Genomic DNA, 16694 nt, shown 5'->3' with positions numbered 1-16694 from the left:
TTTGGTTTTTTGGTGAGGAAGATGTTCCCTACGCTAACATCTGTGCCTATCTCCCTCTACTTTGTATATAGGATCCTGCCACAGCATAACTTGATGAGTGGTGTGTTAAGTCCACGCCTGGGATCGCCCAGGATCCAAACCCAAGAACGTGGGGCCGCCAAAGCGGAGCGTGCGAACTTAACCAGTACACCACCAGACAGGCCCAATGTTTAGTTTTTTTGAGGAATCACGATACTGTTTTCCATGGTGGCTGCACCATTTTACATTCCCAACAGCAATGCACACAGGTTCCAATTTCTCCACATCTTCACCAACATTTGTTATACTCTGTTTGTTTTTTACAATAGCCATCCTAATGAATATAAAAGTGGTTTCTCTTTGTGGTTTTGATCTGCATTTTCCTAATGATTAGTGATGTTGAGCATCTTTTCATGTGCATATTGGTCATCCATATGTCTTCTTTGGGAAATGTCTATTCAAATCCTTTACCCATTTTTTAAGTGAGTTGCTTGTTTTTTGTTGTTTCCCTAGGTTGATTTTGTAACTATTTTCTATTACTTGTATTTGTTCTTTATTTGTTTTTTCACCTCTTCTTTTTCTGTCTTCTCTTGTTTTACTTGAGCATTTTATATGACTTCATTTTAGCTCCTCTCTTAGCATATCAATTATACTTTTAAAAAAATTTAGTGGTTTCCTTAGAGTTTTCAATGTACATTTTAACTTATCTAAGGCCATCTTCGAATAACACTATACTGCTTCATGCATAGTGCGGGTAACATAGAATATCCCCAATTCCTCCCTCCCATCCCTTAAGACATTGCTGTCATTCATTTCATTTCTCCATTTGCTATAATCACCCAATACCTTGTTGCTATTGTTACTTTAAACAAACTGATATCTGTTAGATCAATTAAGAATAAGAACATAAAAACTTTTACTTTACCTTCATTTCTTCCTTCCAACGCTCTTCTTTCCTTTATGTAGCTCTGAGTTTCTGACCTATATCATTTCCTTTTCCCTGAAGAACTTCTGTTAATATTTTTTGCAAGGCATTCTTCATTTCTGTTACACTGTTTTTGATTTCTAACATTTCCTTTTGATTCTTTTTTAGAGTATCCATCTCTTTACTTATAATACCCATCTGCTCTCATACATTATCTCCTTTTCCATTAGACCCCTTAGCATATTAATCATACTTATTTTAAATTCCCTGTCTGATAATTCCAAAATCTGTGTCATATCTGAGTTTGGTTCTAATACTTTCTTTGTCTTTTCAGATTATGCTTTCTCTTGTCTTTTAGCATGCCTCGTAATTTTTTGTTGAAAGCCAGCACAATGCTTTGGATAATAGGAACTGAAGTAAACAGCAAGACTTCAGTGTGAGGTTTTATGGTAATTTGGCTAGAAGTCAGGCTGTGTTTAATGTTTCCTGTGTCTGTAGGTGCTAGGGGTTTCAAATTCCTCCAGTGTCCCTATTTAGTGTCCCCTGTTGACTCTGGGTTTCCTTAGAAAATCTTCCTCGGTTAGAGTCTGCATCTTGCAGCTCTTTCAGCTGCAGTCCCCTATTATACTGGACTCCTGTTGATGTGTTGGTAAGGAGTGGGGAGGGGAAGTGTTCTACAATCTTATGATTGAAACTCAGTCTTTTAATGCGCTGTGTTCCTACAGCTGTGACCTTCACAAGTGTTTCTCAGCTTTTTTTTTTACCCTGTTAGGTGAGACAGGAAGGCTAGAAGGGGTTGGAGTGGAAGTGCCCTCTCCTCAGCTGAGACAAAGCTCTGGTAAAGTCTTCTCTCATGGAAAGTAAGCCCTTGTTATGGAGAATGTACTGGGCATATTTCACAACGGTTAATCTTCCCCTTTCTCTGCCAGAGCCACAAGCATAACTTTCTTGGCTTTTTACTGTGAAAACTTAGTGAGATTCCTGGAGTTAAAACCTGTGAAAATGTGGGAGCCTCCCTAAGACCAAGGCCCACAAGAGTTTCTCACTCTGTAGGTAGTCCACACTCAACCTTTAGCAATCTGTCAAAATGACCATTTGAGTGTTCCAACCAGTTTATGACTCCAGCAACTTCTGCTCCAGGTAAGCACATCTTTGCTGTGAATCTTTAGACTTGCTTGTCTCTCCAGACTTCAGGGTGGCAATTCATCCAGCAACCTCAGTTTTCTAATGGCTCCAAGAACAGTCATTTGTTTTCAGTTTGTTCATCTTTTTCTTCTAAGAATGGAAGTGATAACTTCTAAACTCTACATGCTGGAAGTCTAAGTGGAAATTCCTCCCCAGGTTGTTTCTTATTTAGTATCTCGGCTGGAATGGGGTGGGGAGGGGGCAGTTTCATAAGCTTCTACTTGGATAGCTCTTACGCCTTAAAGGCCAAGAATTCAATATGGGGGTTGTGCAAACTGCCAAGGATGTGTATCCTAAGTGTACATTTGTAGATTGGGGACGTGACAAATGGGTGGGTTTGACAACCCAGGAAAACTACTATGAGCTGGGCCTGGGCTAGACCTCCATTCCAGGATACCCTCTGCCCCTACTCTAACAGGGGGTCCATAATGACAATTTAAGTCTCTCAGTGTCAATGTCAGTTCAGATTCTACATCCAATTGTCCTTGAAATGTTTGGGTATTCTCTTTTCCCCAGTGTATGGCTACCTAAGTACATGGCTATAAATCACTTGGGGAAAGGACTCAGGGAATTATCACTGTGCACACTTGTTATGGTGTTGTAGAGTCCTTTCTCTTGGGAACATGAATTCTCCCTTAATCAATATATTCTAGGTCCAAAATCTGGTGTAGAACCAAATGTTGGGGACAAAATGGATTTGACCAATGCAGGTGCATTAGAGAAAAATAAAACTTAACCTTACCTAACGTAAGTTGCAGAAATTTACAGCTCTTTTCAGAAATCACCAGAGGACACCAGCCAATCCCCAAATGCCAAGTCTGTTCACGCCATTTTGTACTTCCTTGTTCCCTGACTCAGCTACCTTGATACAAATAGGGGAGAAGACCACAAGGCAACCAATCAGCTGAAAAAGCCAAACTTCTGCATTTATCCCATAAAAACCCTTTAGTCCATGAGCAACTCAGAACTCATTGCTCCCCCATAGCCTTGAGTTTCCTGGCTTGCAGGTCGAAACCTTTGCAATAAACTCATTTTTCTGCTTTGTTTTACTCAGTGTGCAGAGTTTGGTTTTCGACACGGTTCAAGTCCAGAAGCTGGGCAAGTTTTCATCAGGGCAACTGCCCTCAACCTCTTGATCACCCATTACTGACTTATTTTGGTTGTTCAGACTGAGGACTTCCTCAGATAGCTGCCTACCTATTTTGCCCTAGATGTCTTCTTCTATTTACCGTCTCTATAACCTCTGTGGGTCAAGCCCCCTTGACTGCACTCCTGCATTGTCACGTCCACCTGGCTTCTGATGTTTAAATGCCACCAGGCGACCTCTATGTTACGGGTCCTATCATTGCTACTGCTTTCAGGGAGCCCAGTTCTGAAACGGCAACTTCTACCTTCAGCCCTGGACTACAGGGAGAGCCACCACTGAACTTCTGAATGATGTTGATGCCTCTCTTATCAGAAAATTCCTTATTGATTTGGTAAGTGGTGTATCCTCTGAACTTTCTTATGGAATATATGCATCTGCTGAGTTTTCCTCCTTTATATAAATATTTTCACTCTAGCATGTTTCTTTCTTTGAGCTGTTTAATCCTCTCTTACACTGTCAACCACAGCAGTTCTGGCATTTCTACCTAATTTGATACACTGTGGGCCATTACTTTTCCCATGCTTCTAGATGATATCCCAAGTGTGTTCCTGCCATCATCTGGGGTTCTTGAGTGTTAAATCCTGTATCCTGGGACAGTACACCCAAGTTGATAATTCTCCCTTATCTAACTTTATGTTCTACCTCCCACCTCCCTTCTTTATTTAGAACCTTCAGAATTCAGTCCCATGCATACTCCCCTGGCTCCTGCTGGTACCTATCAGCTAGGTCTTACAGCTTCTTTGGGGTATGGTCACTTTCCAATATTATCAGCCCTAAGATGTCCCTAGAATATGATGTTGTGACTTGTGATTGCCTAGTGGTCATCAGGGGAAGTGGGGGTGTGTCCTGGGGGAAGTGCTTAATATCCTGCAGAGAAGAGGCCTCTCATTATCTCACAAGGAAGGAGGACTAGCTTTTAATAGGGAGGAGTGGAGCATTTCAACAGGCTCAGCAGGTTGAAGGGAATTTAGGGATTCAAGACTTTTTGGGTATATCAACCTAAATGTCCCCATCCCCTGTGTCAGAGTCCCACCCTTTCCCAACCAGGGCCCTAACCTTGACATCATGCCTGCCTAAGTGGTGAGTTTAACCTTCTTTAGAAGTTCCCACTTGGTTTTCTGCTACTGTTATATTTAAGTCCTGGGACCGGTCCTCAGTTTTCTCTGTCTTCCCACTGCAGGAGATGAGAACCTCTTTACACACTCCCCAGAAGGTCTTCTGGTTTTCACACTTAGCTTTGAATTGCAGATTAATCACTCTCAGCCTTTCATTACCTCCCTCCAAAGTATCAATTCCACATAGCAATAGCCGTCAAATTCCAATGTGCTTATAGTTACTCTTTCCCCCATACTTTGAGAACAACGCATGCTCTTTCGCTGCACACCACATGCTCTTTCCCACAGCTGAAACTTTTAACAACTGCCCTGCTTTCTTGTGGTAGCTATATTCTACCTGCCACCACTGATTCCTTGTGGGCCAGCAACCAGTGGCCAACCCCCAAATCCAGTCATAGTGTCTGCTTTCTTGGACCATTCCTGGCACCAAATCTTTTAGGTTGAGTTCCATGAAAAGTACACATGAGGAAAAGATTAGGATTCACGAAGTTTATTAAGGAGTCCACAACGATCAACACCAGTGGAAGGGAAGAGATGAAGGCAGGATCAGACAGAGGGAAAAATTGTGCTGTGATGCTATTGTATAATAAATGATTTGACTGGCTTTTGTCCCCGGTTCCTGAGAGGTAACTTTTAAACCTCTGTAATTTCCCAAGTGATAGGAGTGTCTTTGTTATTTATGGTGGGTCTTTGGACCACATCTGAGTTTATGCTACTGAAACGATTCAGGATGAGGGCTGGTCATGTGAGAAAGATCAACCATGTGATTAAAGGGTTGAAGCTTTGAGCCTTGTGATATCAGCCTGAATTCCTGACCTCCAGCGAGGGGAAGGGGGCTGGTGATTGAGTTCAATCATAGGGCCAATGATTCAATCAATTATAGCTAGGTAATGAAACCCCAATAAAAACTCTGGATACTGAAGCTCAGTGGAACTTCCTGGTTTCTGAACATGTTGAAGTGCCAGGAGGGTGACATATCCTAATTCCACAGGAAGAAGATACAGAAGCTCTGTGTTCAGGACCCTCCCAGATCTCACCCTATGTGTCTTTTCATTTGGCTGGTCCTGATTTGTATCCATAATAATAAAACTGTAATCACAAGTATAGCACTTTCCTGAGTTCTGTGAGTCATTCTAGCAAATCAGTGAACCTGAGGGTCTTGTGGGAATTTGTAGCCAGTTGGTGAGAAGGGTAGGTGGCCTGGGGACTCCTGAACTTGTGGATGGCATCTGGAGTGAGGGCAGTCTTGTTGGGGACTGTGCTCCCAACTTGTGGGGTCTGAGCTACCTCTGGGTGGTTAGTGACCAAACTGCATTGCAGTACAGAAGATACCATTATAACAATGGCCTGAGATGATCCCACAGAGAGCTCTGATGCTCTGAAGCTCACAGTTGTCCCAAGCTGGGGAGAGGGGCTAGGCGCTTATACCTCCACAATGTATTCAGACTGCCCTTGGGCAGCTCTCTTTAGCCAACGAAGTTCTTGAAGGGAGCTGACAGCTGAAGGTTGTCTGCAGGTAGCACTCCCAGGAAGTGAGGGATGTTTTTCATTCTTGAAGCAGGATTTCCATGCCAAGTCACAGTGCCGACCGCACTTTGTAACTATTTCTATCTATTAAATGGTAGAGTGAGGATAGGGTGATTAAAAGCAGTAGTGGAGATTCTTTTGAATTTGTAAGCATTTTGCAGCTGAAGAGAATTCAGAGTGAGATTGGTGGGATGATCCTGGCAAATCCTGAGTGATCATATCGTTGTCCCACTTAAACCCTTTTGATGTCTTCTTATTGCTCTTGGGAAGGATAAACTCTTTTTTTTTTTTTTTAAAGATTTTATTTATTTATTTTTTCCCCCCAAATCCCCAGTAGATAGTTGTATGTCATAGCTGCACATTCTTCTAGTTGCTGTATGTGGGACGCGGCCTCAGCGTGGCCGGAGAAGCGGTGTGTCAGTGCGCGCCCGGGATCTGAACCCGGGCTGCCAGCAGCAGAGCGCACGCACTTAACCACTAAGCCACGGGGCCGGCCCGGGAAGGATAAACTCTTAATATCCTTAGCAGGACTCCTCAGGCTCTGCATGATACGGCCCCTTCTTGCATCTGCAAGATCATGTCATCTTCATCTCATTGCACTCATGTTGTTCTGTCTATGGATTGCACCTGACTTTTTAAAGTCTCAGGGCCTTTGCACAGGCTGTGCCCTCTGCCTGGAATACTTTCCTTCCTCTTCACCTGACAAATTTGTACTCATTTTTTAGGTCTTTGTTTAAATGTCCCTTTCTCAGAGAGGTCTTCCCTAACCCTCACTCTGGATCAGGGCCACCTGTTACATGCTCTCATAGCACCTGTCCCCTTTAGATGGCCTTTTTAGCACTTATCTGAGCTGTAACAATGTAGTTATGTGTTTAGTTGTTTAATGCCTGTCTCTGTCCCTCTGATAAGTGCCATGAAGGCAGGAACTGTGGCTATTTTGTTCTTTCCTCTCTCCCCAGCTCTTAATTCAATGCCTGACATGGGGCTTTAATAAATATTTGGTGAGTGAATAAGCAAATGAAGTAATTAAAGGATAGATAGTAGTGATACAGGGTAGTGGTTAATAGTGTGGCTCTGGAGTCTTACTGGATTCAAATCCTTTAAATCTTGACTTGTCCATCGAGAGCTGTGTAAATGAGTCCTCCCCTTGGACAACGTAGAAACTTCAGTTTATCAGTTCACACTGAGTTCGTCAGATTGAGGGAACTTATCCTCAAAAACCTCGGAGAATAATGTGGAATAAGAATACTTATTCATCATCAGTGGCACAGCGTAGCACTTAAGCACACAAACTATATGAGATGAATCCTAGAACTGTCATCTTTGCCACAATACTTGGCATCTTTGTACAGCAGTTTCCTCACCTGTAAACGAGTGTCAAAGTTGTTGTAAGGATCAAATAGGTTAAAATATATAAGAAACAGTGTCTGGTACCCAGTAAGTGCTTTCTATGTGTTTGCCATAATCATTATTGTTTATTAATTTAGGTTGGGAGACACCTCTGGCTTGACACCTAGAGCTGGTTAGCTGCATAAGACATTTTCTCTATTTGAATAAATTCATGCCACAGACCAAATAACAGATCAGAGGGTTGTCTAATAGACAAAGAGTAAGAGTAAAGGAAATATTCTCTGGTAACATTTCCAGGAAGCTGTAGGGGACCTTGATGGATGGTTCTTCTCTGCTATAGGGACAATTCTGCCTGAAAATCCAGAGTAAGTCATCTAGACCTCAGGGAGCGTGAACATCCTGGCAGATTCTGGCCCTTGGTTCCCCTTGTTGTAGATTCCAGAAAGGGCACTATCCTTTGGTAAATATGGCCTTTCTTCAGTTATTCAGGTTACACCAAAATTGATTAGGTTACACTTTTCTTTAGATATACCCTAAGCCCAAGGAGGAAGTCTTATTACTCTGATTTCAGTTCCTCCTTTACCAAGTCTCCCTGCTGATGCCTCTTAGGGTGGGGGCACTTCTGCAGGTAGAATTCTAAACTTTTCCCTCATTATTTTGCCAAAATTTTAGAGTACTTTATAGAAACCCTCAAACTGGGAATCTGGAGACCTGGGACTGGCATAGAGTGAAATCTGGATTTTAGTTCTGACTTTGACACTAACTCGCTGCATGAACGTGGGCATGACCTAGGGGCTCAGGTTTTCTTGTATGTAAAATGTTGCAGAAAATCAGCTGGAAATTCTTTTCCAGGTTTACAATTCAGTGATTATGCATCATGATCTCTGACTAAAGTCAGTATACATACTGTTAATGTACATTTAGGGTAGAAAGTAGCAGTGAATATTTTACGTGAAAATATTCACTTTTCTTCGCACTGACTTTGGAATGTGGATTTGCTTCAAAAATAAAAACCCTCTTTATCAGTTGCAATATTAAAGTTGTATTTAATCTTAGCGATTGCAGTTCTGAGGACTTGATAAGAACCTGAATACGGTCTTCCAGGGTAGCCAAACAGCCATTTCATGAACTACATAGATGACCCAGCTTGGGCTGGTCCACAGATCTTTTTCTTGTGCATTTCTTCTGGGAATGATTGCAACTGAGCAAGCAAATAGGTTCCGGTTGGAGAGATCCACAAAAATCATGTCATCTTACCCCATCACTTTGCTATGGCTTTAAGGACAGCCCTAATGGCTGTGTGACTTCTTAATCTCCCTCAGGCTTAGTGTCCACATGTATAAAATAACACCTACCTTGCAGGGTTCCTGTAACAATGAGGACAGAGCTCGGGTTAACACTGTGAAAGCCCATAATAGGCACACAGAAATAAAAAGCTTATTATGCCCTTACTGTCAATTTTCTCTATTCCAGTAAAAATTACACCAATGTTGACTGCATGTTGCCCGTGGTGGGTAAAATAAGGCCAAAATGGATTATGGCAAGTCTTGAGATTTTTCTCACCTTAGTTTCTTAACTGCAACTGAGAGCATCTGGTCAGTGGCTGCAAGTTCTAGATCTGGAGTTATAAAATAGTTGGGTTCCAATCCTGGCACTCTGTCTCTTATCAGTTGTGTGATCTTGATTAGTTTCTAAACCTCTCCGGGTCTCAGAGTCCCCTAAAGCCAGGGTAATACAGACAGATAGGACTACACTTCCCCGCCTCTCAATTTCCTAAAACAGAGGTGCGCGAATGCCCACGCCACAGAGCAGCTTCTCAGATGGCGGAAAGCACCCGAAAAAGGGCGGGCCAAAGAAGCCACAGGCGAGGCGGGAGTGCCCGCCTCCGATGCGTGCGCGCGCTACGCGCGCACGCAGAGCACGCTCCGGAAGCGCGCGCGCAGGCCCAGCCCTCGTCGCCGCCGCCATTTTAGCTCCTGGTTCCGGCCGCACGGTGTAAGCTGTTGTAGCGGGAGGGGTGGGGGGGGTCCTCCGGAGTTAAGTAGCTGCCCTCGACTGCGCCCATCCAGCCGCCAGCTTCTCTTTTTGTCTTTCTTCTCGACCGTCCGCTCGAAGAGTCCGAAGATGTCCAAGCGGCACCGGTTGGACCTGGGGGAGGATTACCCCTCCGGCAAGAAGCGTGCGGGGACCGATGGGTAAGCCAGGCCGGGGGCGCGAGGCAGTGGCTCGGGCTTTGTTGGGGTCCCGGCGGGGAGCGGGCCAGGACCGGCCGGGCCGAGCGGGCCCCGGAGCCCGACCCTTTGTTCCCTCTGGGCTCGGCTCAAGGCGGCGGGTCGGGGACAGCGGCGCCACTCCCGACGTTTGGCCCGGCAAGGGCGCGGGATGTGTGGCGCGGCCGCCGCCCGGCCCAGTCGGGAGCGGGGTGAGGCCTGCTGTGGCCACGAGGACGCCTCCTCCCCGGGCCGAACCAAGCGGCAGTCGCTTCGAGGGGAGCGGGCGGGAGGGAACCGCGGACCGCGTGGCCTGGCTTCCCGGGTAAGGCCTGGGGCCGGCGAGCAGGGTGGGGGAGGGCGCGGCGGGAGTATTCACTTCCAAGGACACCAGGTGCTCCTCAGGCAGAGGGGCCGGGGAGAGGGCCTCGACGGGCGGCTGGGGGGCCAGCAAGGGAAAGACGGGGGCGGAAAGTGAGAGAAGCGCTTGGATTCTCGTGAAGGCTGGGATGGGGGTGGCGGGAGTTGAGTGAGGCGTGCAGACCAGGAGTTCTCGGGGGAAGGGAGAGTCGAGGGCCTGCCGGGAGAAAGGAAAACGTGGAGTATACCTGATGGGCTGGAAGGCTGCTTGTTTGGAGCCTCTGAGTTTATAGTTTGGCGGGAGACCGCGTGCCTCGGTCCATTCAAACACTTCAAAGAAGATACTAGGCAAACTTCCGCTCTCTGCCTACGCTCCCGCCATCTCCTTTATTTCCTGCTTTGGCTAAAACAGTGGTTTCGGAGGATCTCTGGGATAAGCGTTAGAAGGCATTCATTTTTTCCAATAAGTTCTTGTTTTCTAACCCCCCACCCCCACCCACGTTCATAACCATCTTTTGAAACCCGATGCTTTTCTAAAGTGTTTCTGGTATTTATGGAAAAATAGCGCCCTTGGGGAGGTTGTGAGTTGAAATACTCAGACTCGTAGTGTTTCAGATTCCTTTCCTTGAGCGTTTCCTTAAACGTATAGGGGAATTTAACAATTGACTTGAGCAGTTGCATCAGAATCTTGTCTTCTCCGGTATATGTGTTCATTCCTGAAGTAACAGAGATTTATTTGGATAACTCAGGCAAAAATAGAAGAGTCTGAATAGCCAAATATTTAGCATAATTTTATCATTTTATTGTGTGTGTACGTGTACAGAATCACTGTGTCAGGTCGTCTGTGTAACTTATATGAATTTTTGTTCACCCAAAGTCCTTCATTTGGGTTGATTTCCAGGTATTTGTTTAATGTCGAGAGTATAAGCTGGGATAGAGTGTATTTTTTGATACCTTCCTATGTGTTGAATATGGAGAGCAACAGTATGTAACATTTTAGCCTTGTAAGGTTTTTGGTTTTCAATGTTAGACATTAGTTTTCTGTCTCTCAGGCTGTCTCCTCTCCCACTCCAATACTTCAGCTCATTTGAGCTACACTCACAGACTCATTAGAGCTGGAAATGACTTAGAAATGGAGACTCAGAGTTGTTAAGGTGGCTTGTGCAAATTTACATCGTTTACAGCTGGATCTGGAACCTTGATCTTTTCATATTCACTCTTAGCCTCTTGCTTTTTCCATTACAGCACACAGTCTATTACTGTAGTTAAGAGTCATTACAGCCGATTTTAATGACATTTAGAATGGGTTGTTAAAGTAGGGAACACTTGGTTCTTGGTTTCTGTGAAGCAAAAATAAATTGCTTGTCTGCTGGCTAAGATGCAACTGATAGCTCTCACAACAGTTAAGATTGGAACAAAACATGCTGGGAAGGAATGAATTCACTAACTCATAAATGTGTGTATGTGCACCACTGAAATGCTTTTTTGGGATTGGTGGTCCCATATATATGTGGGCTTGCTCGCTTTCTCTTGCAAAACAGATATCCTAAGTAAAAATGTGGACTTTTTAGATCTTATGATTCTCTTGGATATTATGTGGCATCTACCTGTAGGTGAAGGAGAGTTCATCTTTGGAATAAAGTCCGAGTTCTGAGGTTCTGGAGGGAAGTTTGTATACTCAATTCTGTGTCACTTGAATGTCATTTCTCATAGAACTAATTTTCTTTAGCACTGTGCTTACAATGTTTATTAGTGTTCAGGTCTTTTTTTCCTTAATATTTGATAATTTAAGAAGTCGCTTTCGCTGACTGCCCTGCAATCTTGCAAGTTTTTTGTTTGTTTGTTTTTTAAGTCCTGGTAGTTAGCAGGTGGTTTTTACTGAGCGGGTAGGCTTGTTGGTCTTGTGAACTCCACTGCCAAACACTGCTGTCCCATTTCCCCACTACTGAGAGGGGAAGGTAATTCCTTGGGAGATTTCACTCATATTCAAGCTCCCAAACTATATATGGCTTTATTTATTCCTGATACATTTTAATTTTGGGGTCAGGTAGAGAAGTTAAAGGTTTCTGTTACATAGTGACCTTATTCCTTTTTCTATCATCCCACAAAATTTTCTATATAAAATTATTACCAAAAGACAACTTACTAGTGAAGTATGGAAAAAACTTTGAAAATATACTGTGCTCCTGAAACTATTCTAGGTGCTTTATGTGTATAAGCACATTTTCACTACATTCTTGTGATATAGGTAGGTGATGTTAAGTAACTTGACCCAGGGAACGCAAGAAATGTCCATACACAAAGATATAAAGGAAAAGGCAAAAAATTTCCTGAAGTCTTTATGCTTATGCTTAGTCCCTTGAGGAACATTTTTTTAGATCTCTGCATTTTATTCACAAATGTGAACTATAATAATATCAATGGGATATTTCAATATGTGTTGTTTTGTGCTTTGATTTTTATTCACTCAGAAATATGTTATCACCTGTAGAATAGATATACATTACCGTTTTCATTGGCTGCATAGTATTGCACTTGTAAAGGAGTATCATAACTTATTGAACCAATTTTCTGTTCATTGATGTTTAGGTAGTTCCCAGTGTTTGTTATTTTGTAAGTGAAAAGTATGATGAACATCTTTCTATGTACATATTTGCACACTTAAGAGAAGTACCTGGAAGTGAGATTGCCAGGTAAAAAGCAATGCTTATTTAAAATATTCTGATTTTGGTGACCAGTTTACATCTTCATTAGCAGTACTTTAGTTCCTATTATTCCATGTAGAATTTTAACATGGTGTTTTAAATTAAAAAAAAGAAACTAATGATAAGCAATATTTGTTGGGCATTAACTATGTTTCAGGCACTACATTAAGCACTTTACATATTACTCATTTAATCCTTGCAGTACCCCACAAGACGTATGAATAGCCACATTTTATAGATGAGGAAAGAAATAACTCTGGCTATAGTTATCTTAAGTGCTGAGCCAGGATTGAGCTGAGACAGAGTACAGAACCATGTGCTCAACAACTGTGTCATCTTGTGTCTCTCTGCCAGTGTTGTGGCCAAGTGATTATAAAGCACTGCTTTGGTGATGAGTGTTTTTTAAGCATTATACCTCAATTAGTAAATCTTTCTAACAAAACTTCTTTCAGTAAAAGTACCTGTTTAAAAAAAGAAAACATGAATATTTACAATAGTCTATACATATTTTTGAAGCTTTGGGTTTGAGCCCCCCCTTAACTGACCTTTAATTTTTAATCCTCCCCTCCCCCATTGAAGATAGTTTGAGTCATAGGCAACATTTCGAGGTGATTGATTTGCCTTCTGCATCCTTCCTGTTTTCTCATTTTAATCTAAGAGACTATTTCATTAATACTCTTCACTTTGCAGATTAGCAAATTGAGGCTTATGCCTTGCCAATGGTTACACAACTGTGATACTAATGCTCCTTTTACTCTTATATCACAGTTACCCCCCTTTCTTGGTCAGCAGCTAATCTTTGTCCTCAGAATGTATTTTATGCTTCCTATGCTGTAATTATTTTTGGTAATGAAGTGCATCCTTGAAAAACATCTTTGTTAGTATTACTGTAACAAAGCAAAGTGGTATATGATTTACTTTGTTCATCATTCTCCATCCTCCATGTATTGTAACTCTTGAAACGTTAGGTCCATATGTTAAGTATCTGGTACTGCTCTGGAAGTATAGGAGAAGTTCATTAAACTTTGTTTTTTGCCCCCACCCCCACCCTCCTGCCACAGTAGAGTGAGAACTAGAAGTGTGAATCCTTTTTATTTAGACCAGAAGTTTTTTAAGGGTTCCTTTATGTTCCATGATCTTTAAGATGTTTAGTCTTGGAACCATTTGTGGCTACAGTACTTCTCACTTTGCTGGGCGCATTGCTATGTACCCTGTTATAAACTGTTCCTAAATCACATTTTGGGGCAGTATACATTTTTAATTAATGAGCACCTTCAACCAGAGGCAGAACGAGAGAAGCGAAGAAAGGATGGTTGATGGCATATTTCAGAGATAGACCAGGAAGCTCGAGTCTTGAATTGTGAAACTTAATCTTGTATGTATATTGGGTTATCCTTTGGGTTCTTTTTCCCTTTGATTTCCTTTTTCTTTATCCAGGTGGGATGAGAGGCTTCAGTCCCAGCTTGTATGTCCTGTGATTCTGTAGAAGTTGAGCCTTGGGATGGGAGAAGGGAGAATCACTTTTCATGTATTTCATATATACGTATATGAAAAGGGATTATATATTTGTGAAAAGTGTATATGTATCATAAGGCTTTTCTGTCTTTAAGTAAATTCCTATGGAATAGAATTATGTGTTTCAGGAAGGACAATCAAATATAATTGATCACCTCACAGTTTCTGTAATTGGGGAACTGTTCCTAACTCGTGCTGGAGTTGAGCCTTTTAGTTGTATTCTACCAAGAGGAGTTACTGTTGCCCAGCTGATGTGCTATTATAGAGAATGACTGGTCTTTCCTACTCTGCTACTGATAACGGTGGGCATGGGAAATTTGTATCTCTTATGTGTATTATGGATGAGGAACAATAACATGTTTAGTGGCTTGTGTCATAGCTCCATGTTGCCTCACTATTTCAAGTCTGGATCCAAACACCTTGTGGCAAGTTTGCTATATGACTTGGTCTGAAGTAAACTGGATTAGTAGAATGAATAAGCATAGATTATTTTAAAATTGTTATTGAATTAGAGATCATCTCTAATAACTAGAAGTAGATAATAGAATTGACTAAGTTTAATATGGTGGCCATCTGCATAATTTTAAGATTTTAAATAACTGAATAGTGTTCAATGACACTTGTTTTTAATTGCCTGTATTTCACTTTATGATTGACCAAAGTGTACATAGGTTTATGACGTACGTCCAGTGTTTACTATTGATATTAAAGCTATCGTGCAAGAGTAAACAATGAAAACAAAAGAATAAAAAGTTTTAATTATAGTTTTTCTCATTCTAGAGCAATATATGCTAATTGAACAAAATTGGGAAAGTGTCGGAAAATGTAACTTAAAACAACTTCGCCTAAAATCCTTTAACTCGTATTTATATTTGTATTGCTATAACTAACGTGAGGTACAATTGTCTTTGTGTCCAGTAGCAGTGTTCTTGCTAAATTTTGTATATACTTTCAGTGCAAAAAATACCTTTCATGTAACTTGAAGGAGAATCTGGGAAAGATTGTGATGCCATCCTCTTTTTGCCTGATTTGGCCCTATCTTTTCCCCACCCTGCACTCAGTCTTTAAGTTCTACTAAGTAGGAAGGGATTTTACCTGCAGAAGACTGAGTTCTTGTGTTATGTTAGCTGATGGCTAAAGGTTGTGAGGAGAAACTGTCCCTTAACAGAATTTGAGGCATCATCAAGGAAGGGAAAGATGTTTGTGGGTGAAGCGTGGCAAATCCTTGATTTTAAGTTCTTTTTCATTATTTCTCATACTTATGTAATTCATCAAGTTTTATTTCAGTTTATTCATTTGGTTCTTGGACGTTTATTTTCTTTGTGACTATAATGCTGCCATGAACATATTGCTTAAAGTTCAGAATCTGAATTCTAAATTTTTATTTTTAGGAAGGATCGAGACCGTGACCGGGATCGTGAAGATCGGTCTAAAGATCGAGACCGAGAACGTGATAGAGGAGATAGAGAGCGGGAGAGGGAGAAAGAAAAGGAGAAGGAATTGCGAGCTTCGACAAATGCTATGCTTATCAGTGCTGGATTACCACCTTTAAAAGCTTCTCATTCAGCTCACTCAACTCACTCGGCACATTCAACACATTCGACACATTCTGCCCATTCAACACACACTGGACATGCAGGACACACATCACTTCCACAGTGCATTAATCCATTTACCAACTTACCCCATACTCCTCGATACTATGATATTCTGAAGAAACGGCTTCAGCTCCCTGTTTGGGAATACAAGGATAGGTTTACAGATATTCTGGTTAGACATCAGTCCTTTGTACTGGTTGGTGAGACTGGGTCTGGTAAAACAACGCAGGTGAGTTAATGTTACCATAATATATATTTTATTAATGTTTAAGTTTACTGTGTTGCTTAATTTGATCCTGGTGATAATTCCCATTGTTTGTCTGTCTGGTAGAACATCTGAAAGAATAGCTGCTTTGATGTTTGGTACTCTTAAGTGACTTAGAGAGAGGGAATCCTGTAGGGAGTCCATATCTTCCTGAGTCTGTAGGGGAAAATAGTGCTGTTTTTTCCAGTTTTGTTAGTTAAGTATGGCAGAGTGATGCTCTCCCACTCACTTTCACTCTGGGTTAGTACAGATTTGGGGGTACAAGATTTGTTTTCCAGTGCTTGGGTGGAGAGATGTGAGCCATTGGAGTGGTTTTGTCATTCTTGTTTGTTTCTTTGTTTCAGTTTTTATGATTTTGTTATAATTGTTTTGAAATGTGAATATTGTCTATTCTTTAAAAAAAAATGGAAGAGTTAAAAGGCATATAGTAAAGTCTCTTTACCCCTGACCTCCATCCATCTAGTTACCTCCTACACACACACACAGAACTAAACGTTAGGGGCCGGCCCTGTGGCTTGGTGGTTAAGTGCGCGCGCTGCGATGCTGGTGGCCCGGGTTCGGATCCCGGGTGTGCATCGAGGCACCACTTCTCCGTCCATCCTGAGGCCGAGTCCCACATACAGCAACTAGAAGGATGTGCAGCTATGACATACAACTATCTACTGGGGCTTTGGGGGGAAAAAAATAAAATAAATAAAATCTTTAAAAAAAAAAAAAAAAAAGAACTAAACGTTAGGGTCTCATTAGTAATATAGCTAGGATTTTTTTCAAGCA

At 42.0% G+C, this 16694-nt stretch overlaps 1 protein-coding gene across 1 annotated transcript in view; it reads left to right on the top strand.

The window, feature by feature from the left end:
- The first annotated feature begins 9287 nt into the window (after positions 1-9287).
- The window catches only part of DHX15 (DEAH-box helicase 15), a 54063-nt gene continuing 46656 nt past the window's right edge, over positions 9288-16694 (top strand). Inside the window, exons 1-2 of the mRNA XM_004432317.3 lie at positions 9288-9462; positions 15449-15884. Coding sequence (XP_004432374.1) covers positions 9392-9462; positions 15449-15884 — 507 coding nt within the window. The 5' untranslated portion in view covers positions 9288-9391. The remainder of the gene's footprint in view (positions 9463-15448; positions 15885-16694) is intronic.

The sequence above is a fragment of the Ceratotherium simum genome, chromosome 8, assembly GCF_057802395.1.
Source record: "Ceratotherium simum simum isolate JZ-2026a chromosome 8, ASM5780239v1, whole genome shotgun sequence".
NCBI lineage: Eukaryota > Metazoa > Chordata > Mammalia > Perissodactyla > Rhinocerotidae > Ceratotherium > Ceratotherium simum.
This window is presented reverse-complemented; position numbering and strand designations above follow the sequence as displayed.